Source organism: Melospiza melodia, chromosome 1 (assembly GCF_035770615.1).
Source record: "Melospiza melodia melodia isolate bMelMel2 chromosome 1, bMelMel2.pri, whole genome shotgun sequence".
NCBI lineage: Eukaryota > Metazoa > Chordata > Aves > Passeriformes > Passerellidae > Melospiza > Melospiza melodia.
In genome coordinates this window covers 32,563,359-32,588,454 of record NC_086194.1, presented here as the reverse complement: position 1 = coordinate 32,588,454, position 25,096 = coordinate 32,563,359, and the positions used below count along the sequence as shown (strand labels likewise).

Sequence of the window (25,096 nt, the reverse complement as noted above, 5' to 3'; positions counted from 1 at the left end):
GAAATTATCATCTATGTACTTGTAGATAAATTGCCACAGAATTTGTTATTATACCACATCTAGGAAGGAATGCAAGAATTAGAGCAAGTCATGAGCATCTCTGTCCCTCTGTCTGTTGGGGAATTGTGATATGGTCCTCAGTAAGCATAACTTCATTTGTGTAACAGTGGGAAATTGTGGTAACACAGGAATCACAGTGAGAAAGTTCAGTGTGAGATCTTATGAAAGGTATTTATTTGCACATCTTTAAGCAAGTTGATTTTAGACACTCACACTCATTCTGCTGTAGAGTTAATTCTCTGACACTCTGATACTCAAATATTCTTGATCCCCCACTCAGAGAGTCCCAGTGGCCTGGCCAGGATCCCTTGAGCTGGACACAAAGGAATGGGGGTGCTGCTGCCATGCCCTCACTACAAGGCATTGACTAGGGACAACAAAGTGATTTCTGGACAGATCTGTCATTTCCCTTAGGAGGGATCAGCTGATATCTTTTACCTCAGAATCCTGTTTACTTTGTTCTGCACAAATGATAGGCCAGGATGCTGCCCATTGCCTGTTTTTCTCTGTTTTCAACACATGTGTTTTCCAGGCAGGATAACAGGAAAGGCAAGGGGTGTCTGACACTGCAGCCTTGGTACCATCCTCCTGGGATCAGGATCCTGGGTTTTTGCTGACAGGTCATCTGTGTTGTGGCTGTTTTCAAAGGCTGGTCCTTGGCCTTGACATAAACAGAACAATTCCTTAACTTTTTTGCTGGGCATGGTTTTCTGTGTCAACAAGTGTCCATCCTTTTAACCCTCTGTTCTGCTGCTGCTTTCACACCTTTTCATTCATTCTTAACTCCCATCTTCCTTTGCTTTGCTGTTACAGATCACTCCAACTGCTGTAGACAGTCCTGATGCCCTTTTATTAGAATTCATAATCTCTCTAAAATATCTAATTTAATGCCCCCTCTAGCCTTTGACAGCACACAGATGAATGCTCTGTTGAAGTGTAAATGAAGCTTGTAAATGTAATCTATCATACTTGGTGAAAGAAACTCTAAATTTTGGGACACACACACTCTATCCCCTATATCTGCTGAAGCACAGACTTCTTGAAATGCCAAAATATGTTTGAAATAATGAAAACACTGAGGTGGCCAATATCAACAGCTTTAAAAATAACAAAATTACGCCTGCCAAAATAGGAATGGAAAATTGATAGTCTATATTTCCCATGACGCGGTGGAAGATTTGAACAGACTGCTCCCACTGATGTCATGAAGTTACTGCTCTAAATTTACTGTTAGTAGGTGAAAACCAAACCATTCCTGGTTTAATATCTTTTTGCTTGTTCCCAGCAATGGAAGTTATAGATTATTGCTGACAGGAGGCAAAATGCTGACTCTACCTTAACCTTGAAGCTGAGGTTTGCTAGTGCTGACCAGTGCTGGGTATGAAGTCGAGTTAGCCGTCTGTGTTAAGTGTGCAGCTACATGACAGCATTAGACACTTTGAAATGTGGGATAGCACACTGAAGTCACTAATTAGTCTTTTGCAGGTAGCTATTAAAAGCTGATCAACTGAAAACTGACCAGTAGGAGCTTGTATGCTCCTGGCTTTAGGATTTTTTAGCTACTCACTATTATTTGAAAGTAGAATTCTTAAAACCTGTTCTTTTAGTTACCTTATTCTTCTTTCTGCAACTCAATTAATTTGTGACACTGAGGCTAAAATGTGTTTCTGATGTCAGTGACTTTTGACACATATGCAGTTAAATGGGATAGTCTGAAACTCCAGCTGCATTAAGGGGAGAATAATATTGCAAATGCATGATACAGTACCTTAGAGAGAACAGAACTTTACTGATCCAGCAGTTTACCCTGTGAGTTCTAATGCAGAGGAATGTTTTCTAGGGGCAGGTATTTGGACACCTGAGAGGACTGGAAGTTGCAAGGCAGGATTTATTAGAGCTGAAAATAAATCAAATTTTGCACAAGCTAGAACTTGCATTTTTTTCCCCCTAACATTGAGATCTAATAAAAATGGAAGTTAAATGGGGTCAAGATGCCACAGAAGACTGCAGTGAGAGATGCCACACAGTGTCCTATGTACATCTTAGTGCAGAATCCTTGATCATGATCTAGCATGCAAACATAGAGCTGTGGTCTGTGACTATTTTTGTAACCACACCCTTTTTGTCTTTCTCAGAGCTTGGACTGGACTCTGGTACAGCATTCACCACAACTGTACAGAAATGCATGAAAACATTAAAAAAAATTGGTGGAAATTTGAGTCAGAAAAATCAGGACCATCTGTTCCTCCCTCTACCATAGAACTCCTAGCTGAAACACTGAGGACTTCAAAGATGCAGTTGAAGTTTGCTATACATGTCTATACATATATCCTCAGAAATGGTGCTGGTACTGATATCCAAGCTGGCTCATTTTCAATTAATTCTGATAAACCTGCTGTTCTGTGTACATTTATATACATATAATGCAGAAGTTTCTATACACAGGTACATAGAATCATAGAATTGCCTGGGTAGGAAGGGACCTTAAAGACCATCTTGTTCCAAGCCCCCTGCCATGGGCAGACACTTTTCACTAGACCAGGTTGCTCAGAACCCCACCCAACCTGGTCTTAAACACTTTCAGGGATGGGGCATCCACAACTTACCTGGGCAAACTGTTCCAGTGCCTCACCATCCTCACAGCAAAGAATTTTTTCCTAATATCTAATGTAAGCCTCCTCTGTCAGTTTGAATCCATTGCCCCTTGTCCTGTCACTACAGACTCCCTTCAGGAGCTGAAAGGCCACAATTAGGCCACCCTGAAGCCTTCTCTTCTCTAGGCTGAACAATCCCAATTCTCTCAATCTTTCCTTGTAGGAGATGTGTTCTATCCCTCTAATTATCTTGGCGGCCAATCCAACAGATTCATGTCCTTCCTGCACTGAGGACCCCAGAGCTGGATGCTGTACATGTATGTGTGTGAGCTGCAGGTTTTTGAGAATGAAGACAAGCTAGTTTGGGTACCAGTAGCATTCCTGTGGTAAGCACAATCTTCCCTGTCAGTTATAAACCAATTTCTTCATGACAGGGACACTGGAACTCGCCAGGTAGCTGGTGAGAAATGTTGGTGCCTTAGTGTTTTCTTCAGCCTTCAGAAGTGCTGGTTACTCTGCAAGTCTTGAAGGCTTTCTTTGTCAACTGAGACAGCCCTACTGAGAGGGAAGAACACAGCCTTATCAGAAAATTGATTAAATGTGCTTGCTTAAGACTCCCATGTTACAGTAAGATGCCCATGAAATGACCATGGAGAAATAGTTTTATTCAGTGCACCTAAAGTGAAACAAAGAGTAGCTTAGAAAAGGCATTGTAACCACTTGTGCATTACACAGAGAACATGGCAAGTACTGAATTTAGTATAAAAGTATCCACCAACCAGACAAGCAGAAAGAAAAAAATATGACTCCCCCCTTCCCCCCCACCCCAGTGTGAACAAGGTTAAGAAGCATTTGTGCAAATGGATATATTTCTGGCTTGGAGCCAACTGGGGAGAGAAAGCAATTGCTATAGATAGAATCCCAGAAGGTGTAACAGAAGTTGTAGCAGGCTGATGGAGGCTGAAGTATGTCAAGAATGAGGTTAGCAATTAACAGTTCCAGAGACTTTATTTAAGTGGAGTCTGCTCACAGGTAGCAGACTCCACAGAATTCTAAACATGGAAGCAGTTGCTAGTGTTCTTTCTACTACTTGAGACAGCAAGTATAAATATTTCTGATTTACTAAGAGTAGGACACTTCAACACACATTTAAGGGTCCTAGCCACTTGGCAGCAGCAGGCTTTAACTTCCATAGATGTAGAAGTATCTTTTCCCTGTCATTAAAACCCTCCTCTCTGAAGGAACATTACCAGAGGAACTGATCTTGATCAAATATGTATTTTATACATTACATATTCCAATTTTTTAAATCCAAAACTAATTTTATTTTTCCAATAAAATACTATTGGATTAATTTTGGCACAGGCACACAAAACCATCATGCTCTCTATTCAGACAGTATATACATGTATCCTTTATTTTCCATGTAAAGAAATACAGGGACAAGCTTTTGGCCAACTTGCTCTGATACAGTTAATTTGCCTTATCTGTAACTCAGCTGGGCCTGCTCAGCACAACAAACACAAGTGTATGTAAACAATGATGTGTTTCTGAGGCAGTAATATCTTAACCGCTCTTAAATCACTGTTTTGAACATTTCACACACATTTTACAAATAAAAGGGAAAGTTGAATACAAAAAAAATACACAGTAACTTGGATTAGTGAAAGAGATGATCATTATGGAGGTGGATGTGTAAACCTGGGAAGCTCACAGCAGGCAAAACCAGCCATACCCCCAAACCTCAGACTCATCTGCCCCTAATAATGGTTAACAGTTTTCAGCAATGTATAATTAGGGATAAATAAAATAACTTTGAGACTGGAAACCAAATTTCTCAAAGCAGCAGTTTTCATTAATTGAATTATCTTTCTTGCTGCTTCTTGAGCTGAGGCATCCAGTGGTTTACTATAAAATGAGCCTGTGTACAAATGCCTTCAATTAGTGGTTATTTCAAGGAGAGTTTATGTTCTGCAGAAGAGTAAATGAATCTTTTCCCTTTTGAGATAATTGCATTTTCAGGCCTCTGTGAGTTATGGAAAGTGATGACAATTTGGAGGTGACAACTCTTTGTGAGGTACAATTGCACAAGGTACAAGGAGAAATGACCAAGAAGCTCCGAGTGGCCTCTTTTATAATATATTCTTACAGACCTTCACACAGCACTTAAAAATGTGTGAAGCCACAACACATTATACATAACAAGAGCCAGACACAGGCTATCATAAAGTTGTTTTGAAAGACTCCAACCTAACCTAATGAATAACAAATATGCCTAAAAATGCAAAGTACTTGTTTTAAAAACAAAATACTACTTTAAAGTGGATCTTTAGGCCTTTGATCTGACTGCCACCCATCTTCTTGGGAAGAATATTCTTCTTAAGATCTACAACCCGGCTGTCAGGCTGCCTGCTATTTCAACAGTGTAAGCTCCTCGGTCTCTACAATTTGGGCTTCTAGCAATAATTTCCATAATGTTTTCAAGAGTTAAAATACTTTATGTTGCAAAGCACTGGATTAGATCTCAAAAACTGGACTTTATTCTTGTTTCTGTAGGTCACCCAGATGGGTAATCTGTAAGGTTACCACTCTATTTTTCAGTTTCTTCATCTGTAAAATGGGGATAATTATATTCACTAGCTTTTAACAAGCATTTCAAGATATACATGGTTAAGGATTAAGCAGTGTGGATAATCCCTGATGAGTAACACACAGCTGCTAACACACTGACTTATTCACTTTCATATTAGCATCTTTATTTAAACATTCGCAAAACACTCATTTTGTCAAACAGGAACTGCAAAGAGGCTTTTATCCAGCACAACTGTAATTAGAATAGTAGAGAAGTGATGAGACTTTGAGCTCAAGACATGATATATCTGGTATTTTAACTTCAAGTAACTGCAGTAGCAAAAAGAGTTTCCAATTCAAGTCTGCCCTCCGCTGGCTCTAGCAGAACACTGCTAATAAATTTTGGATCAATAGTATCTTTCTGTAATGAAGAGAAGGAAATAAATTAATAGATGCTGATACATTTATTAATTTACACCTTTATTCAGCATTTATAAAATTTTGTAATAGAAGTTAAATGATTTGTAGTATTTTTTAAAGTCCCATCTAGGCTCCCTGTCACATTCATGTTTTTCAGGATTTCAAAAGCCCATCAGGGTATCATCCATATTAGAGTCACTGGAACTAAAGTACAACATGGGAGGTAACATTCTGCATGTGGCTTTAAAGAAATTTAATAGAAAAACTACAGAAAAATATTTTGCTTGATACAATTAATGACTCTAATAGATAGTGCTGTATGTATTAGTCAAGTACTAAAACAGACCAGGATAAATTTAGTCTAGTACTCTGACACTAGAAGCAGGCTGTCACCTTAAAATATGAGAGGAAAAAAGAAGACCATTTATTACTGTGTTTATTTTAGAAAGAATTTTCCATCACAAATACCACACACAAATAACTCATCCCTAAACTCAGGACTACTCATTTTCCTTTCTATTTTTAAAGTAGGAAAGTAACTGGGGTGTGGGGAACTATCTTATTTATACTTACACCAATTCATCTAGAATGATTTCAACCCCAAGGTGACATTGGTGTCTGAAATACAAAATCTGTATAATTATGTGCTGGATGATGTGATTGAGCTGAAAAGCCTCTGGTTCATGTATCTTGTCATCTTCATGCTTCGTTACACATAGCAGCATTTAATCTCTTGTGACTGCTACCTACACCTAAAATAAAGGAGTACAATATTATTTATTCAGATGTGTACTTTATATACACTTGAAAGAAAGGGAAAATATAAAAGTATTACAGAAATGGCATTTTATTTGGCCTGTTTAAATGCCTGGAAATCAGTGTCAGATTGACAGCTTGTGCCAAATGTGCCTATAGACTTTATAAAGCAGAACATAAGGAATTTTCACAAGTTCCTCGAATGTCCTCTGCATCTGCTAAAATTCTTGCTGAAATGGTTCTCATTCAAAAATGAAACCTTTAGGAGTCCATTAACATTTTACAAGAAGCAGTGAAAGGCACACAACTAATCTGCTGTTATGGGTTTGGGGTTGGATTTTTTTGTTTGTTTGTTGATTTGTTTTGTTTTTTGGCTCCAGGCAGGAAGCTATGGAAAAGCTACTGAAATCTCATTAATCACTGTAGTGCCTACTGCTACACATCACCCTCTTAAACTGGACTCCAGCATCTAAAATGACTAAAATGCAGTTGTTCTGCACTTCTAGGAGAATGAAGTTTGAGATTTTTAATAATCCTAACTGAAAAGCAGCATCAGTGATTGAAACACTGATAGGTATTTCCCTGAAAGGTCATTTGTTTTCTGTGCAACAGTGGAAAGAGTGTTAGATGAACTTACAGGCACGTGAATCAGGCTGACAGTATATAGAGAAAACATACTAGTGTGTCTACTCGACAATGTTTTGAAATTAGTAAACTCTAAAAAAGTTTGTCTGGGCTAAATATGGCATATGACTCCACTAAAATAGACAAAGTATGGACAGAAATTGTGTCTGAAAGGCAAAAGGGAAGTATTTTAAGAGACTAAATTTTTTTTTAGTAGAAGAGTAAAAACTTCATTAACCATGAGTTGTGCTTCATTTAATCTTGATAGCACCAGATGAGACTTGGAAAGAAAGAAGAGAGCTTTCCTTGATCGCCTTCTGGTATCTAGGAAAGGCCTTAATTACTCTTCATTATGATACTAAATTACTGATTCTAATCTTCCATGTGCTGAAGATCTCAAAGAATTTGCAGTGAAATCTGAAGTACTGAAATGCAAAAACTAAAGACGGACATAAACCTTGATACTTTCACCTGCGCTGCTGAATTTCCAAATTCCGAAGGGGAGCAGGAAGCTCAGGCAGCACACACTGATGGAGACTCTGCCAGGGGATGTGTGAACTGCTCCTCACCTTGCTGGTCATGGTTAAGCCCTGTTGAATTAGGAATGTGACAATAGGTTTGTCTTTAAGTTTCTGAAGTCAATTCACCCAAAGTGAACAATGAAGATGAATTAATACCTATGTTCAGTTTAAATAATTAGTTCAACATTTAGACTTACTACAAATTATTCCATTTGTTCACATACATGACACATTTCCTTTGTTGACTGGGCAGTCTTATTCAAGATCTAAAACACACATATTTTTACCTTTCCTTTTATGATCTGGACTCTGTAATTTGCATTACAAGTTGTTAAAACTATAATAATGACAGCACTAAAACGTAGATTGTGCTATGCTTTTAATTCTATTGAAATGAAAGCTGTACTGAATTAAACTTTAATTTATACTTAAAAAAAAAATCTTAGTTTCAACAAACACCCTTCTTGTTTTGGAAGTTACAACAAAAAATTATACTTAAGGATATATACAGTAACTGAAATTACATGTCATTTGTTTTACTGGGACTTAAGACAAAAGCCTCAACAAACTGGCCAAAAAAGCACACCAACCTGTTTCAGGTCTACCTGGCATATTTCAACTCAGAGTTCTCCTTTTTACTTTACTACATGTTTTCTCTTAGCTTATAACCAGAGTTAATTAGTAGCTTGTTGTATACCTTTAGCTTGCAAAATCTGAGCATGCATATGAAAGCTCTATTGTAAATCAGTGAGGGGAGTTCTGTGCATCAATCAAATATTTCACTGTCAGAAAAAGTTGTTTCAGCAGCACTTTTTTGTAGTTGGATGCTAAGAAAGACTATTAACACTCATTGAAGAGAGAAAGCAGAATACGACTTATAGTTAGAATTATTATTTTTCAAATGCTGCAATTCTATGTCCTGTATCAGAGACAAATATTTCATTTTTCTCTGCAAAGACTCATGTTATCAGCTTCATGGTTGTTCCACCACTTTACAATTTACTAAGGTTGGAATTGGTATAAAGGCAAGTATACAAGTAAAGACTTTGGAAAATCAGATTATATTATTTGTTTTCCTCACCTTGTTTAAATAATAGTAAAAATTTGCCTAAAATTAGCATATTTTAAGTCCTTTAAAATCTTTATATATATGTGCTGTTAAAACAACATATTCTTCAGCAACAAAAATCTATTTGAGATCTGTCTACAAAGAAAAAGTTTACATTAATAAAATATCTTCAGAGGAAAATCCTCCTAGAGTTACCAAAACCTTTGCTGCTCAGCTGCTTAAAAAAAAGCTTAATTAAAAAACAATTAAAAAAAATATGGGTATTAATTTGGCCTCAGAAAATCCTTTTATCCATCAGATTTTTGCGTATCACCAAATGTATATAAGGAATCAGATTATTGTTTTCATCCTTGGCCAAATATTGCAATCACAAAACATGCATTGAAGAACTGTTGCACTTTTAGAAAAACGAGCTTTGGCAAAAGGTAGCAGCATGTCTAAGTGTGACATTTAATTTTCAGTATTAAGCAAAGATGTGCAGAATGGGAAAGTCACGCTTCAAACAAACACACAGTAGTGAAGCAGGTAATATTCAATTTTTAAGCACATCAACAGTTCTTCTCAGAGGTCTCTAAAAGCTTTTGAGGAGGTTCTTTCAATGCTGTCTCACCTCAGACTGCTGTTTCTCCTTCCCTGGCCTCAGGAGCTGTAATGAAAAACAATGAGATTGTAACTCCATGTCACCACTCAGTTTTTGTTTGTTTTTCAGTAAATAAATTGTACAATTACTGTATTAAATATACAAAATTACTACACTTTGCTGTTTGTTCCGGCCACTCTGATCATTCTAGTAATTGTCAGAAATTTTCAGCCAGCAGTCAAGCCCCACACAGCCACCTGCTCACTATGCCTCACAAACACTGGGACCAGAGAGAAAATCAGAAAGGTGAAAGCCAGAAAGCTCATGTGTTGAGATAAAGACAGTTTAACAGGGAAAGCAAAAGCTGTGCACACAAAGCAAAGCAAAGCAAGGAATTAATTCACTGCTGCCCATGGGCAGGCAGGAGTTCAGCCATCCCCAGGAGAGCAGGGCCCCATCACATCTAACAGTTACTTGGGAAGACAAACACCATCACCCCAAATGTCTCCCTTTCCTCCTTCTTCCCCCCACTTTATTACAGAGCATATCCCATGGTCTGGGATATCCCTTTGGTCACCTGGGATCACCTGTCCTGGCAGTGTCTCCCCCCAGCCTCCCATGCAGCCCCAGCCTCACCGGCATGGCAGTACAAAAGGCAGAAAAGGCCTTGACTCTGTGTAAGCCCTGACCAGCAATAACAAAACTTCTCCATATTATCAACAACCCTGTGTTCAGCACAAGTGGAAAATACAGCTCCATACCAGTCACCATGAAGAAAATTAACTCTATCCCAGCTGAAACCTGCCAGTGACTGGCAGTATCACTTTTCCTGGAAATATCCCATATCAGGCAGTGACCACAAGTATCATACAGAAATTCATATGAAGATTTTAATTTGGACAGAAATTTTTTATATGCATTACAGCTCTGCATTTCAACTATGCCAAATGTAAGAACTCAAATATACTCACCCCAAACTAATCTAGGTCTCAATAACATTCAGAAGACAGTTTAGAATTCTGGTTACTTTGCACATGACCTAATTGGACAGCCTAAGTCTTTGCTCTTTTGACCATAGTACTTTCCATTTCCCTTTGTCTCTGTCCTTTCTTGTCTTTGTGAAATGAAAAGGAACATTTCCCAGATCAGTGGTACTGCAGAGAAGCAGGGATTTATTAGACTAAATGAATAGGAATACTAAAATGTAATAGAAGGAACATCATTATTAGGGCACAATAAAAATAGGAAGTTTAGTTGTAACAATGAAGTGAAATAGAATGTCTAGTCGTAATATATTACTATTTTTACTGATATCATAAAGATTCAGCCTGCAGTGGAAATCTGTTGAAGAGCTCTTCCTTATGTTCTTGTGCTATTTATACTGATTTATGGTATAATCCTGAAGTAAGAAACATCCACCATAGCGTCTTTGAAATCTAAGTTCCTTCTAAATAGGGTCAAACTCAAACTTTGTTCCCAAGTAGATGAATTTAATGCAGCTTTCTGTCAGTAAATTGGGGGAATCTCAAATGTGAGATTGCTAAGTGCACAATGGTGGCCTGCAAGGATTTCCTACAAAGTTTACAGTGATTTTTCACAGACTTCAATGTGTCACTGCACTTTGTCTCCTTCATCAGCATCTGAGTTACATGTACTGTTGCATGGCTTTACTTTGTGGTTTGCTGAGATAAATCTTTTAGAGGTCTGGAATTCTTTAACCTGAAAGGTACACTTTGCACTCAAAAAGATGAGTTAAAGCCAACTGATCAAGTGATATTATTTCATGAATGTGACACTTCAGCAATTCAGTAATGTCTATAAGAATCTCAATTCTCTCATTTACCAATAAAAATGGAAATATTTGGCTATTTTACCATGAGTACTAGTGATATTTGCTGTGAAAACACTTGTGGAATTACTGCTAATTGAGTCAATAAAACGACAGGTATTCACATTCTTGTTGTCCCAGTTGAAACCTCTGCAATTTTGTTTCTGATTTTATTGTTATTGCTGATCACACGAAGCTACAAGGCACAAGAAATTCAAAGAGAGTTATATTTTTTTGCAACAAAAGACTTTCCACATCTATGGTATCACGAATTTTCTTTTGTCACTCCAACAACTGGGGCTCTTATTCTCCTTAGTTAATGGATACAGCATTCCAAACAGTTTTGTCTTCACTATCAGCCACAAGAAAAAAAAAATCAAAATCCTTCATAGGAGTGTTACTGCAATAACTTACAAACATGAATACTCACAGGACACCCATAAAATCCTACTTCCATCTTCTCCAGGCAGAGTCATCTCCACCTGTTTTTTTGGGTATTAGGTTTTTTCCCTACAAAACAGCTCATTGTTTCAGGGCCCATCACAGGCACATTTGCTTTTAGAGGCTAATTGCCAATATTTATGTGACTAGCGCTGTCCCATGAACCTGCAGGGAGGATGACTGCTGCTCTCCTTCCCCCTTTGTCTGAGTCAGCAGATCACTGAACGACTGCTGAGCTCTTAGACCCTCTAACATCCCAGGTCACACAGGAGCCAAAGAAAGGCATGGAAAACTTCTGGAGTCAGCACAACCACTTATTGGTTTTTGTTTTGTTGTGGTTTTGTGGGTTTGTTGGTTGGCTGGCTGGCTAGTTGAGGACTTTTAGTGCAAATATGATATGCTGGACAGTTGGAGACTATGAATGTGTGTTATGATGAAATAAGTGCTCCTCTCCAGTCACAATTCTTAGTTTACAGACATCCTTTCACAGCTTCAGTATGCAAGATTATGTAGATCTCGAGCAGTAACTATACAGAATCAACGCTGGTTTATCTGCATACCAACACACGCCCTTGTGCTCCTCTAGCACTGATTTTGTTTGTGAGAAAACTGGCAAAGTAATACTAACTTTCTTGCTATTAATTTCCTGGCTTCTGTAGTTAAATTAATGAAATAACCTGCAAGCTTTTAGTCAAACATTCAAATTAGCAGACATGAGAAATGAAGGCTAACATGTTTCTGTGCTCTGAAAATTACTGCTTGACTCAATGTGTGAAGGGAAGAAGGGAAGATCTGGGACATGTGGCACCTCTGGTGAGCATCCTTTCTCAAGAACATCCACAATAACATTATATGCACTGTGTCACGTGTGATACTGTTAAACCAATTCTCAAAGGACACAGAGCAACTGTTCAACCCTTCCTATCAGGTGATCTGTACTTTTGACCTTCTGAATCCCACTTTCACTAAATTTACAGGAAGGAAAAATACCTTTTTGGATTTCATTCCACCACAGTGGGTCATATTTTATTGCCTTATTTTGTAAGAGATTATTAACAAGCTGTGTGCTGTAATGAACAGTTGGTTTTGTATGTTTAGAAAGAACAAGCTGTAACAGTAACCACAGTGTGAAAACAGATCTTACTTGGCCTCATCTACAAAGGAAAACCAATTTAGTACAAACTGCTGGAAAACAGGTTCCTGTAAGTCAAAAAAGAGGTTCAATGGTTTGAGTTCTCTTTTGAGTGTGATAATCCATTACTGATTAATGAATGTGCCTCTTGCACTACACTGGCTCAAAAGACGAGTAAATTTGTAATTTTGAATGTTGGTACAATTCTACTTATGCGTTCTAATTTGAAACGTTTGACAAGTGATATACGAAAAAAAATTGAAATCCAACACAAACCTATGGATAGAAAGACTTGTTCTCTCAATTTTCAGATAGAATTCCCAGAATTTCCCCCCCAAAGGCATATTCTTTTGGGAAAGGTGTACACTAAGTCGTGTTAACTTCATATTGATGTTCATGAATACATAGATACCACTGGTGCCTAACCTTTCCATAGGGATAAGCTATTCAGTATAAAGGAGACACTAAGAAACTCTATGCCTCTACTTTATTTGTCAGGTATCATTAAATGTGTGTCAGTGCTATGACTAGAAATAGTGGTGTATCCCACATTTAATGTGTATGGAAGCACAGGGCACTGGGACTAGTGTAGAGCAGAAAAGGCTGTCCATCCTATAACATGACTGCACATCTGTGCCATGACCTCACCAAAATATTCTTTCATAATTCACACACCATGGCAAAAGCAAGCCATGAGCTGCCAGAACCTCTCATGTTGCCTGCAGTTTGCTACCTGCCTGTACCTGGAGAGCAAGTAGTGAGCTAAAAGCTCCTGTTTTTATCATCTTGAAATAGCAGAACAGGGATTCATACACTGGACAGGCGTGCATACACTGGAAGAGTAAATGGTATATATGAATCAGTAAGATTTATTGTATCCCTGGATTCTTTCTTGTCTCTAAAAAGCAATGACTTGCTGTTTTTCTTAATGGGACAAGATGGCTACAGAAGTTCAAGTAACTGCTGTAGGCAAACCAATATATAAAATGCAGAGCTTTGCTATAGGTAGCAGACATGATACAGCCTGATGGTGTTAACTGCTGCAGCTGCATTAGTAATAGCAGAACCTGAAGACCTGCATCTGGCTTGGATCTGGCATTACAGCAAAAGGCAGGAGTAGCCTCCTGAGAAAGAATGAAAACATGGTAAAAACATGATATAAATGATTGATTCAAAGGCATAGACACTACACAGCAAGATGTCATGTAAGTTGTGTCAAATAGAGTAGCTTGGTGGATAGGGCACTGCAAGGACAAAGGCCACTCATTTATTAGTTATAAAACAAAATGCCTCAATGCTTATCTGGGCTCTGAGGTTTTTAAGGACAACAAGCTCCAAGTGCTGTACTGCCAGTTTTTAGATATCAGGTCTCTCTCCATATTTCTAGTCAAGTTTTCACTCCCTCAACTCTTTGTTTTCATGAACTGGATACATCACTTCACCTGGTATCAAAGATCACAGAATATCCTGAGTTGGAAGGGATCCACAAGGACCATCGAAGTCCATCTCCTGGCCCTGCACAGCGCATGCCAAGAGTCACACCATGTGCCTGAGAGCGTTGTCCAAACACTTCTTGAGCTCTGTCAGGTTGGTGCTGTGACCACCTCCCTGGGGAACCTGTTCCAGTGCCCAACCACCCCCTGGGTGAAGAATCTTTTTCATATTATTCTCCTTTTAATACCAAGCCTAAACCTTCCTCGACACAGCGTCATGGAGCCGCATTTCTAGTTTCCTCCAGGAACGCTTTTCCTTATTACTCCATCTCTACCCTTCACTTACCAAAGGCACTTCCTACCCTGCAGAGGCGGCGTGTGAGCAACACCTCGAGAGCTCCGGGAAGAACAAGCACAGGAGCGCGGCAGTTCAGGAGCCAAGGCGGGCAGGAAAACCCACAGCGCTCGCAGCCCCCGCGCCCCTCACAGCCGCCAGCCCCGCTGGGCCCATCCCGATCCCGGTCCCGGTCCCGGGGCCGATCCCTCAGCCTGCGGCGCTGGAGGGCGGCCAGGACAAGCCCGCCGGGGTTGCAGCAGAGAACAGCTGCGGGGCAGAGAACAGCTGCGGGGCAGAGGCCACCCGAGGGACGGAGCACACCCGGCGGACGGAGGGCACCCCGGCGCCGCCATTTCCTCGGCCGCCCGAGGCGCAGCCCCGCTCCCCGCCCCGCAGCCGAGCGATGGGTCCCGCCCAGCGCACGGCGCTGTTACGAGAGCGGCTGCGCTCCTCCTCCTTCTCCTCCTCTTCCTCCTCCTCCTCTCTGCCCCGCCGCCGGGATGCCGAAGCTTAGCAAGGAGGCCAAGCAGCGGCTACAGCAGCTCTTCAAGGGCGGCCAGTTCGCCATCCGCTGGGGCTTCATCCCCGTAGTGCTCTATCTCGGTCAGTGCCGCGCGGGGGACGCGCGGGGGCCCTCGGCGGCCATTGCCGCGGCCGGGTCTGGGGCGGCCGGCTCCGATGGCCGCTCTCCGCCCCCCGGCCCGTCCAGACGCTGCCGGGGAGCGGCGGGGCCGAGGGAAGGGCCCGGGGGGGGGCCCAGGGCCGCCCCGCCGCGCTGCCCCCGCCACCCGCGGCCATGGCCGCGCATGTGCGATGGGGAGGGCGGGGTTGCCCTTGGCAGAACTGAGACGGGGAGGCTTTTTGTTGTAGTTAGGTTTTTTGTTTGTGTGCTTATATGGTTTTTGTTTGTTTCCCCCCCCCCCCCCCCCCCTTTTTTTTGTAAAGAAGAAGTATGTGATCTTCCCGCTCTACTCGGCCCTAGCGAGGCCACATGTGGAGTGCTGTGTCGAGTTGTGGGCTCCTCAGTACGGGAAGGACAAGGAGCTGCTAGAGAGAGTCTAGCACAAGGCCACGAAGATGATTAAAGGGACTGAAGCATCTCTCTTATGAGCAGAGATTGCGGGTGCTGGGCCAGTTTAGTCCAGAGAAGAGAAGACTGGGAGGGGATCTCATTAAAGTATACAAATATCTTAAAGGCAAGGGCTAAGAGATAGGAGCCAGACTCTTTAGTAGTGCCCAGGTACAGGATGGGGAGTAACGGCCATAAACTAGAACACAAGAAGTTTCACGTCAACATGAGGAAGAAATTCTTCACGTTGAGGGTGGCAAAGCCCTGGAACAGGCTGCGCAGGAAGGTCGTGGAGTCTCCCTCTGTGCAGACATTCAAAACCCAGCTGGACACATTCCTGTGTCACTTGCTGTAGGTGACCCTGCCTTGTCAGGGAGTGGACTAGGGGTGTCTAGAGGTCCCTTCCAAGCCTGACAATCCTGTGGTTCTGTAATAAAGAGGGTTTTGCCCCTTTTTCTCCCTGGAGGCTAATCCTGTATGAGGGCTCCTCTGGGGAGTGGGCAGAGCACTGAAGCAGCCGAACAGCAAATGGGGCTGAGATTTAACCCTGTGTCAGTGACTGCCCTATAATAGTCAGGGCTGTGCTTTGGGCTCCTGGGAGTCTGGTGAGCAGAATGCTGGGAGCCCTGCTTCATGGCACTGGGGACATTGCCAGCTTCTGGCTGAGATTAAATTTCCAGCAACAGGCATACAGGTTACAGTCTGTGTCCCACCAAACATGGTGTGACTCCTGTTTCCAAGCTGCAGTGGAATGTTAAGGGGATGCCTTGCTATAGTGCCTGGTGCCCTGGATATGTTTTGCTTGCTCCTGTCATCAGGCTAGCCAGGCATCCCTACCACACAATATTTCTGCTGAGTTAGAGCTGTATGCCATCAGCTGTCCTTATTTAAGAGAGGCTGGACAATTTTATTCACTTCGTTTGTAACAGAGGGGCCCAGGAAGGCTGATCCCTGCAATTCATTTGGCTTACTTTCTGCCCAAACTGTTGGGCTTTTTGGGAAAAGCACCTAAACCAGACAGGCATCTTTGCACTGAATGCAAACATGAAGGAGGGCTGGGAGCTTGATATGTTTCCAGTCAAATCTGAGAGGTTGTTTTGATTAATTGAAGGGAGTGCAGTGCCTGGTTTGAAGGGCTTTGATTGTTTATACATAACAACCAGGAAAACGTTGTTCTCATCAGCTTTTATAGAAGTGCTTTAACAACTGCAAGCAAAAGAAGTCACTTCAAAAACTATGGAAAAAATAATTAGCATTATTAGGTCTGCTTTTCCATTGCATTTCCATTTTTAGTTTATAAATTCTTTTAAATTAATAAGTTTTGGGTGGGAATTTCAACAGTGATTTGTAACCTAATTTGTTGTTGAAGTTTTGTTTAGATTTTACTTCCCTGACAGTGTCTGTGGATGTCAGAAAGATGGTCTTTCTTCTTAGTGACATCAGAGTGTCACATTAGTGACAGTAATAAGTTACATTGGTGACAATAAATAGGTTACTTCAAATTGTATAAAGCCACCTTACTGTATTTACAGTTGCACTAGCATCGGGGTGTGTAGTATATTTTTTGTTATGTAGCAGTGAGAAATTTAAGTTGTAGTAGTTTAGGTTCATATCTCCAGAAAATAAGTGTGTTGTACCACATCTACATTGCCTTCTTATAACTTTATTTGCAGTAATGAAAATATAAGCAGATGGGAAGGGGAAGAGCAGATGCCACCTTGATTGCCATAGACATTTGGAGGTGGCATGTACCCAAAGTCTGCAGGATTGGAAGAACCTCTTCTCTAGTAGGATTACTTTTGACTCTGGGAGGGAAGGTGTGACCCCGTATGTATCAAATACATGCTGAACTAAAAATAGGCAAGGAAATGATCAGCAAATCTGAGCCTGTAACTCTCTCTGTAAGGCTTTCTAGCTCAGGGCATGTACGAGGAGCCCAGTATGAGAATGTGCAGTTATAGGTTGTTGTATTCACATTGCTGTACAATTATATTTCCTGAGCCTCGTACCTTCTCTCGATGGTCTTCCCATGGCAGATCTTCCCAGCAGTGGTGTTGCTGCTTCTCGGTCAGGGCTCCTCTCCCCGGCTCTCCCTGACCACCCCGCCCCCTTTTATCTCGGTTACCTGCATGGGCTACAGCTGCTGCCCAATCAAGGACATCACAGCTGCAGCCCATTTACAATGACTAGAACCAGGGCGGGGTCACTAATACAATAGAGAGATCTTCAACTGCCATACATACAATACATAAGTTAACTCAGGCCCCCAGATACACATTCACTCAGCCCCCTACATTTCCCCCTTTACTTTTACCAATTTTACAGTTACAATATACATATCTGTCCCAGCTCTCAGGCTGCCACAGCTCGCAGCTGTCTTTACTTCTATCCCAGCTCTCAGCCGTCCTTTCTTCTAGAGTCCCAGCTCTCAGGCTGCCACAGCTCGCAGCTATCTAGTCCCAGCTCTCTGGCTGCTACAGCTCGCAGCTGTCTTGAATACATACATAGAATATATACATATCCCTCTTTTTTCCTTTTTTTTTTTCTTTTTTTTTTTTTTTTTCTTTTTTTTTTTTTTCTTTTTTTTACTTTTTTTTTTTTTTTTTTTTTTTCTCTTTTTTTTTCTCTTTTACTTCTAGCAACTTTATAACTACAATACACATATTTATTTTAGCTCTCAAGCTGCTACAGCTCGCAGCTGTCTTTAAACACACACACAAATCCCTAGATGTTCTATATTTTAGAGTCCCAGCTCTCAGCTGTCCTGAATACATACTTTACAGTCCCAGCTCGCAGCTGTCCTATCTTCTGGAGTCCCAGCTCTCTGCTGTCCTTTCTTCTGTCCCAGCTCTCTGGCTGCCACAGCTCGCAGCTGTCCGGGGGATTCCACACCTTCTTTCCTTGGCTGCATGTTCGAATCACGTCGGGGTCACCAGAATGTTGCATTTACATTGCTGTACAATTATATTTCTTGAGCCTCGTACCTTCTCTCGATGGTTTTCTCACGGCAGATCTTCACAGCAGTGGTGTTGTTGCTTCTCGGTCAGGGCTCCTCTCCCCGGCTCTCCCTGACCACCCCGCCCCCTTTTATCTCGGTTACCTGCATGGGCTACAGCTGCTGCCCAATCAAGGACATCACAGCTGCAGCCCATTTACAATGACTAGAACCAGGGCGGGGTCACTAATACAATAGAGAGATCTTCAACTGCCATACATACAATACATAAGTTAACTCAGGCCCCCAGATACACATTCACTCAGCCCCCTACATTTCCCCCTTTACTTTTACTTACTTTACAATTACAATATGTATATCTGTCCCAGCTCCCAGGCTGCCACAGCTCGCAGCTGTCTTTTCTTCTGTTCCAGCTCTCAGGCTGCCAGCTCTCAGCTGTCCTATCTTCTGTTCCAGCTCTCAGGCTGCCACAGCTCGCAGCTGTCTAGTCCCAGCTCTCTGGCTGCCACAGCTCATACATAGAGTATATACATATTCCCCTTTTTTTTTCCTTTTTTTTCTTTTTTTTTCTTTTTTTTTTTTTTTTCTTTTTTTTTTTCTTTTTTTTTTTTTTTTTTTTTTTTTTTCTTTTTTTTTCTCTTTACTTCTAGCAACTTTATAACTACAATACACATATTTATTTTAGCTCTCAAGCTGCTACAGCTCGCAGCTGTCTTTAAACACACACACAAATCCCTAGATGTTCTATATTTTAGAGTCCCAGCTCTCAGCTGTCCTAAATACATACTTTACAGTCCCAGCTCTCGGCTGTCCTTTCTTCTGGAGTCTCAGCTCTCGGCTGCCACAGCTCGCAGCTGTCCTTTCTTCTGGAGTCCCAGCTCTCTGCCGTCCTTTCTTCTGGAGTCCCAGCTCTCTGGCTGCCACAGCTCGCAGCTGTCCTTTCTTCTGGAGTCCCAGCTCTCTGGCTGTCACAGCTCTCAGCTGTCCTATCTTCTGTCCCAGCTCTCTGGCTGCCACAGCTTGCAGCTGTCCGGGGGATTCCATACCTTCTTTCCTTGGCTGCATGTTCGAATCACGTCGGGGTCACCAGAATGTTGTATTCACATTGCTGTACAATTATATTTCCTGAGCCTCGTACCTTCTCTCGATGGTCTTCCCATGGCAGATCTTCCCAGCAGTGGTGTTGCTGCTTCTCGGTCAGGGCTCCTCTCCCCGGCTCTCCCTGACCACCCCGCCCCCTTTTATCTCGGTTACCTGCATGGGCTACAGCTGCTGCCCAATCAAGGACATCACAGCTGCAGCCCATTTACAATGACTAGAACCAGGGCGGGGTCACTAATACAATAGAGAGATCTTCAACTGCCATACATACAATACATAAGTTAACTCAGGCCCCCAGATACACATTCACTCAGCCCCCTACAATAGGTCATTGGTGGGGTTTTGTTGTATTATTTTAAACTTTCTTTAAAGTGGCTGCCCTGGTTTTAAGTCAGTAAATTAGACCAATGCACTTTTGTTAAACCTGATTTGCTTATTTAAAAATCTGGGGGTGAGGGAAGGAGGCAGAAACATCCACACACACCCTGTGGCTGCAATTCATGAATTTTTAAGCTGTGCTGCTGGACAGTATGGCAGCCAAAGAACTTGGGTCAGGATGTCTAATAGTCTCAAATCATCCAACGTTATCTTCAAAGAGCTTTTCCAGTGCCTGTGAAGTTCATGGAAGTTTTTCCTTTAACCTTTGTGGCCTGTGTTTCAGACAACATGACATTAATTATTTATTTTCTGTAAACGAGGGAAATAATATAATTTTCATGAAACCTTCACTTCTAGATAGCCAGTGAAGTATTGAACAGTGCTTGAATTTTTTTGCATGATTCTGTTTCAAGACTTTTGTATCACAGTCCAGAGAAAAAAGATACTTCATATTCCAAACCTTCAGCTGCTTCCCTAGTATAAACATACTTTAGTCACTTGGTGTATTTGAGTTATTGGGGGCTGGGAATGAACTCTTTGTAGTTAACTGTCATTTCATTTTCCTGGGTATTAGAGAACAACTTGTTGGTTTGCAAGCTTTAGTAGTATGTAACTTCCTCCAAAAAGTGCCAATCAGAATGGAAGATTTGAGGTTAAATTGATTTAACATTTAGCATTCTGTCATGCTAAATTGAGTGAACTGTTACTGAAATACTGCTTTTAGGGTGTGTCTCAGATGTCAATTGCCTGTTAAGCTTCAAGGTGCTTACTCTACACCAGTTTTAGGTGTCTTTGTTGGTAGAGCCCTGCTAGGTTGCTTTCTGGACATTTAACATCTGTGGGTTTGTGTGTGTAAAAGTATGAATGTCTTGATCTCTGGCATAGATGACTTCCTTCATCACTTACAGTTAGTTGATGCTGAATTTTAGGTCAGGTAAAGATGCAGGTAAGACTTTTTAAAAAAAGAAAAGTTTACATTGGTATTTATTTTCTTGCTTTCTAACCCTTGTAAGAATGTGCAGTTTTTATTCAGGGTAGTGCACAGCTTCATGAATCACAATTCTACATTCAGTAGTTTTCATTTTTATTGCTATTTAACGGGCTGGAATAACTTCACAGAGATTTAACTGTGTAGGAATCTGTACATACTTGTTTATTTTTATATATGTATGTAATGTATGTTTCACTTCAGGTTTTAAAAGAGGTGCAGATCCAGGAATGCCTGAGCCAACTATCTGGAGGTATGTATCGGTTCCAAATGTACGTACAAACCCAGTGCAGATAATTACTGGTTTGGGTGTTATTTCTGGCCAGCTACAGTTGTGAATGATGCTTCCATCCCTTGTTTTTAATTGTTGTGGTTCTTGTTTCTTTGGAAATTCACATGAAAAGTCAGCAAAGTTCTAGTTCTTGGGAAGACCTTTCTTATAATCTTGCATAGTTTTTAAGATATGGAACTTCCTGTGTATTTTCCATGACAGCTGCCCTTCTAATCTGTTGTAGAGCTAGTTTGTGCAAGTTTCTGCACTGAACAATAACTTCTCAGATTTCTAGCACAAATTGAAACCAAAATCCAGTCTCCTTCTGCCTTAGCAAATGTGGGAGTAGCACTGCATAATAAAAGGTGCATGAAATAAAGGGCTGTCTCCTTCAGTATTAGTCATTGTCATGAAGCAAAGTGGATTTGGCTCATGTTGCCTCTTTTTTGTGGGACTCTTTATTATGCTGCAATGTTATGGCATTAGTAATGCTTACATTCTAGTGACATTTAAGTTTTATTGAAGGGCTTCCTTAGGTCTAACTAATTAAAGTTTTGGAGAAAGGATGGTTCTCCTCTTTTTCAGGAAATGCCTTTGATTACTGTGCGGGAGCAGGTATTCCTAAAACAAATTATTGATGGACTGTATTGTTTGCAAAGTCATAGATTAACTCTTCTTGATTTACATAGTTACAGTGTATAGAAATCCAGTTTTTAGGATTCAGTGATTCAGTAGAAACAGTAGAAAATATGGGAAAATAGTAGTAAGATCATATTACAATTTCAGTGGAATTTAGTGTTGTCTTAATAACCAAGTTGCTGCAGTTGTTTGCTTGCTGACAGTGTTTCTATGTTTAGCTTCACCAGTGGTTTGAGATTTCTTTTTTGGGTGTGCATCTGTACAGTGTAAAAGATGTGTTTTGTACCAGAATATATATACATAGATACAATGAACAGATGTTTTGTCTAATCTGAGGCTTACAGATGCTCATTTTTGTGAGCGCATGTTGGTGCTCTCTAGCCTTAAATTTCACTTTCAAGGTGGCATTATTTCAGTATTTTGGGGGCTAGTGTTTATTCTGTACATTTGTAGGGCTATTTCTCCAGACTTGTGTTTTACAAATATAGATTTTAAAGACAAGTACCTGCTGCAAATCTGACTCTGATTTCCTCCCCCCTCCCCTTTCAGTCTACTTTGGGGCTGAAGGCTGTGGTGGTCCTGTTTAGAGGCAGCCGATGGACAGAGTGTCAGAAGATGCGTACATTCCGGAGGATGAGGCCGACACTTAGACCAGCTGGTTCAGTCAGCTTGCTAATGCCATAGGTTGTACATACAACAAAATGGAATTTATATGGACCTAACTTATTTGCATTACGGTGTAATTAAATAAATACTGTTTGAATGGATGCATATTGTTTTTAAGTCTTTACATAATATAATGTAGTGGTTTATTTATTACAGAAAGCCATGGTGGGGGTTTTGTTGTGGTTTTTCCCAAAATATGGTGATATTTAACTCCCATACTTATCCCTGTGAACGATTGCCTTTTGGGTAAAGATTTGTCTTTATCTTCACAGTAACCAAAAAGTTGAGCTAATGTTTTAAATACTTCAGTATTCCTCTAAAGTTCCTTGCCCAAATGTTGGTAAGCCTCTGTAGATGGTTACTGTGCTGATCCACTTCAGGTTTTTTATCTTCTTCTAGATTCTTTTATCTGTGGATACAGTAAGGATTGAGGGATATGTATGTTTGTGTTTTCTAGCACAGTCAGATACTAAAAAAGTATACTTTCCTGCTAAACTTACCTTTAAATGATCTCTATGTTTTCTGGGATTTAGGATGGGGTGGGAGGACACAACAGTTGAATGCTCTGTGTGTATGTGTATAAATTGCTCATACTGTAAGAGAAAGTTACTAATGTATAACTGAAGGAAGAAAACAAGTATACACTAAACAAGGTATGTGCTTCATTTTTATGCCAAAGTCTTGGTCTTTGGACCATGGTTGTTTTGGTTTCAATTAGTTTTCTCCCTTTTAACACTGAAGTTCAAGCACTTAAATGGTGACTATTTGGTTTCTGTTAAATAGAAGCTGTTTTGGGTAGATTGCTCTCCCTTCCAGAACTGTGTAGGGTAGTTTGTATCTCTGCAGTGATTTTTTAGAAATAATGTTTATTTTCTCCAAATTATCATTGCAACAAAGGTATTCTAGATTTTGGCATGGCTTTTTTTTTTTTTTAATCCCATGGATTTTTCAGGCTTTTTTTACATTAATTAAATGTTTAAGAATAGGAGATTCCTCAGTTTTTAATCTACCATTACAATTCACAGTGAAATGTTACTGTGTTTAAGGGCTGTGATTGGAGAAAAAGAGAAATGAGCCAAGTGAAAAAACTTAAAATGAAGGACAAGAATTGGTAAGAAAAAAGTGAAAATGTTTATGAGAACTAGTGCAAACCAACATGTTCTTTAAAATTCCATTAATCATGATAACTCAGTCAAATGCCATGAAATACTGGCATGGCTCATGCTGATAGACTGCTGACAGTGGAACAGTGCAAGGGCTGAATGCAGAACAGTGTCTCATGACCGTGTATCTTCTGCTAGTGCAGCCTTCCTAGTGCCTTTTCTCTTACAGTAACTTGAGATTAATCTAACTGCTCACAGTCTCAAGTTATTAAAGAAATTAAATTTTTGATTATTTTTCTTGACTAATCCTAATGGTAATATTATTGAAATAATCTGTTGGTACTTGGTAGTGGCTTTAATCATGATTATGAACATTTTTCTTCTGTTGAATTTTGTGCAGTAACCTGAGATGTTCAATACTAAGAGATACAGTATTTGGTGTGAAGTAACTCATATTTCTCAATCAGATTTTACATTTCACAGGGGTGTACAATACCCAAAATGCAGCAGTGGGTGGATGGACCCAAACACCTGCAGAAGTGTTTTTCATGTGCCTTGTGTGTCTGACATTTGGGGATGTGATTTTGTGGGTGGTTGCTCTGACTGCTTTCCAAGAATTATAGTATTTGGCAAGAGGTAGAGAAATAGGGAAGTGTTTCCTCTTTCATTAAAAGTTTTACAAAAGCATGCATATGTCAAGCACAGGCCAGATTCTGTGACGTGTCCATGCTGGAAGTTTGTCTTAAAAATAGTTTCGTTTCAGATTTTTTGCAACTTGGAATTCCTGGATAAATATTGCTTATGAAATTCTTACTTTGAGCACATTGGATAGGAAATTTTTGGTAATTCTGCTACTGAAGTATGTTTCAGAAAAGTTATTAGTATAGAAATATTGGGTTTTCAGATTGAGGAGGGGAAAATGTCTTTTATAGTACCTTCAATTCAGGTTACATTGAATGCCAGTATGTAATATAATGTTTTTTGTTTATGTGTCCAGACTTTCATTCCAAATAGTGTTCTTACTGTAATTAAAAGGTGAGTGAAACTTCTCCTTAAATGAACATTTATATTCTTCCCTGGTGGAAAAAAAAAAAGAAAAAAGAAGAGAACAAGTATTAATCATTAAGTCTTGGTAATTAATTGTATGGTACCAAAAAGAAAAAAGAAAAAAGGTATTTTTTTTTCAAGTTTGAAAATGAAGAAATCTTTGGTATGGATGTTGTGAAGTTACTTTGCAGTTTTTGTAATTTTCACAAAATTTGGATGTGTTTGTAAGAGCAGATTATTGGTTTGGGAAGTTTTACATTAAAGAGATTCCTGTGAAGAATGGTAATTCCCTTAAGAAAGGTCAGAAATATGCTTGTTTCAGCAAGACTAGAGATTTTTTGGTGGTGCTAGGGAGAAGAGAGCCAGGTCTAAGGGGTAAGGTGGAAGAACTTTCATGTTGGTCAAGACTGGGGACTTTAATTAGTTGTTATTAATTTCAAGTGTTCTAAGCTGATTTTTTCCTTTCTGTTTTTCTTCCAATAGAACTTGAGAAAATTTTATTTTACGGTCAC

At 40.3% G+C, this 25,096-nt stretch overlaps 1 protein-coding gene, 1 long non-coding RNA gene and 1 other non-coding gene across 3 annotated transcripts; 1 reads left to right on the top strand and 2 right to left on the bottom strand.

The window, feature by feature from the left end:
- Nucleotides 1-3,298: 3,298 nt before the first annotated feature.
- On the bottom strand, nt 3,299-14,682 carry LOC134416420 (uncharacterized). The gene is made up of 4 exons (XR_010027266.1): nt 14,376-14,682; nt 9,226-9,261; nt 6,219-7,615; nt 3,299-5,646 (listed from the first exon to the last, which is right to left on the bottom strand). It is a non-coding gene; the product is annotated as an uncharacterized LOC134416420 (long non-coding RNA).
- LOC134431132 (small nucleolar RNA SNORD93) lies at nt 8,885-8,972 on the bottom strand. Its single transcript, XR_010030944.1, has one exon. It is a non-coding gene; the product is annotated as a small nucleolar RNA SNORD93 (small nucleolar RNA).
- Nucleotides 14,683-14,812: 130 nt separating the features above from the next.
- TOMM7 (translocase of outer mitochondrial membrane 7) lies at nt 14,813-22,535 on the top strand. The gene is made up of 3 exons (XM_063153049.1): nt 14,813-14,969; nt 21,063-21,111; nt 22,318-22,535. The coding sequence occupies exons 1-3, from the start codon at nt 14,867-14,869 to the stop codon at nt 22,331-22,333; spliced, it is 168 nt and encodes a 55-aa protein (XP_063009119.1). The 5' UTR covers nt 14,813-14,866; the 3' UTR covers nt 22,334-22,535.
- The last annotated feature ends 2,561 nt before the right edge of the window (nt 22,536-25,096 follow it).

What these genes read in the sequence shown, in the direction of transcription:
- TOMM7 (XM_063153049.1), top strand. Translation starts at nt 14,867, where the DNA reads ATGCCGAAGCTTAGCAAGGAGGCCAAGCAGCGGCTACAGCAGCTCTTC. An exon ending in CCCCGTAGTGCTCTATCTCG is followed by an intron (nt 14,970 to 21,062) that starts GTCAGTGCCGCG and finishes GTTTCACTTCAG; the next exon opens with GTTTTAAAAGAGGTGCAGAT.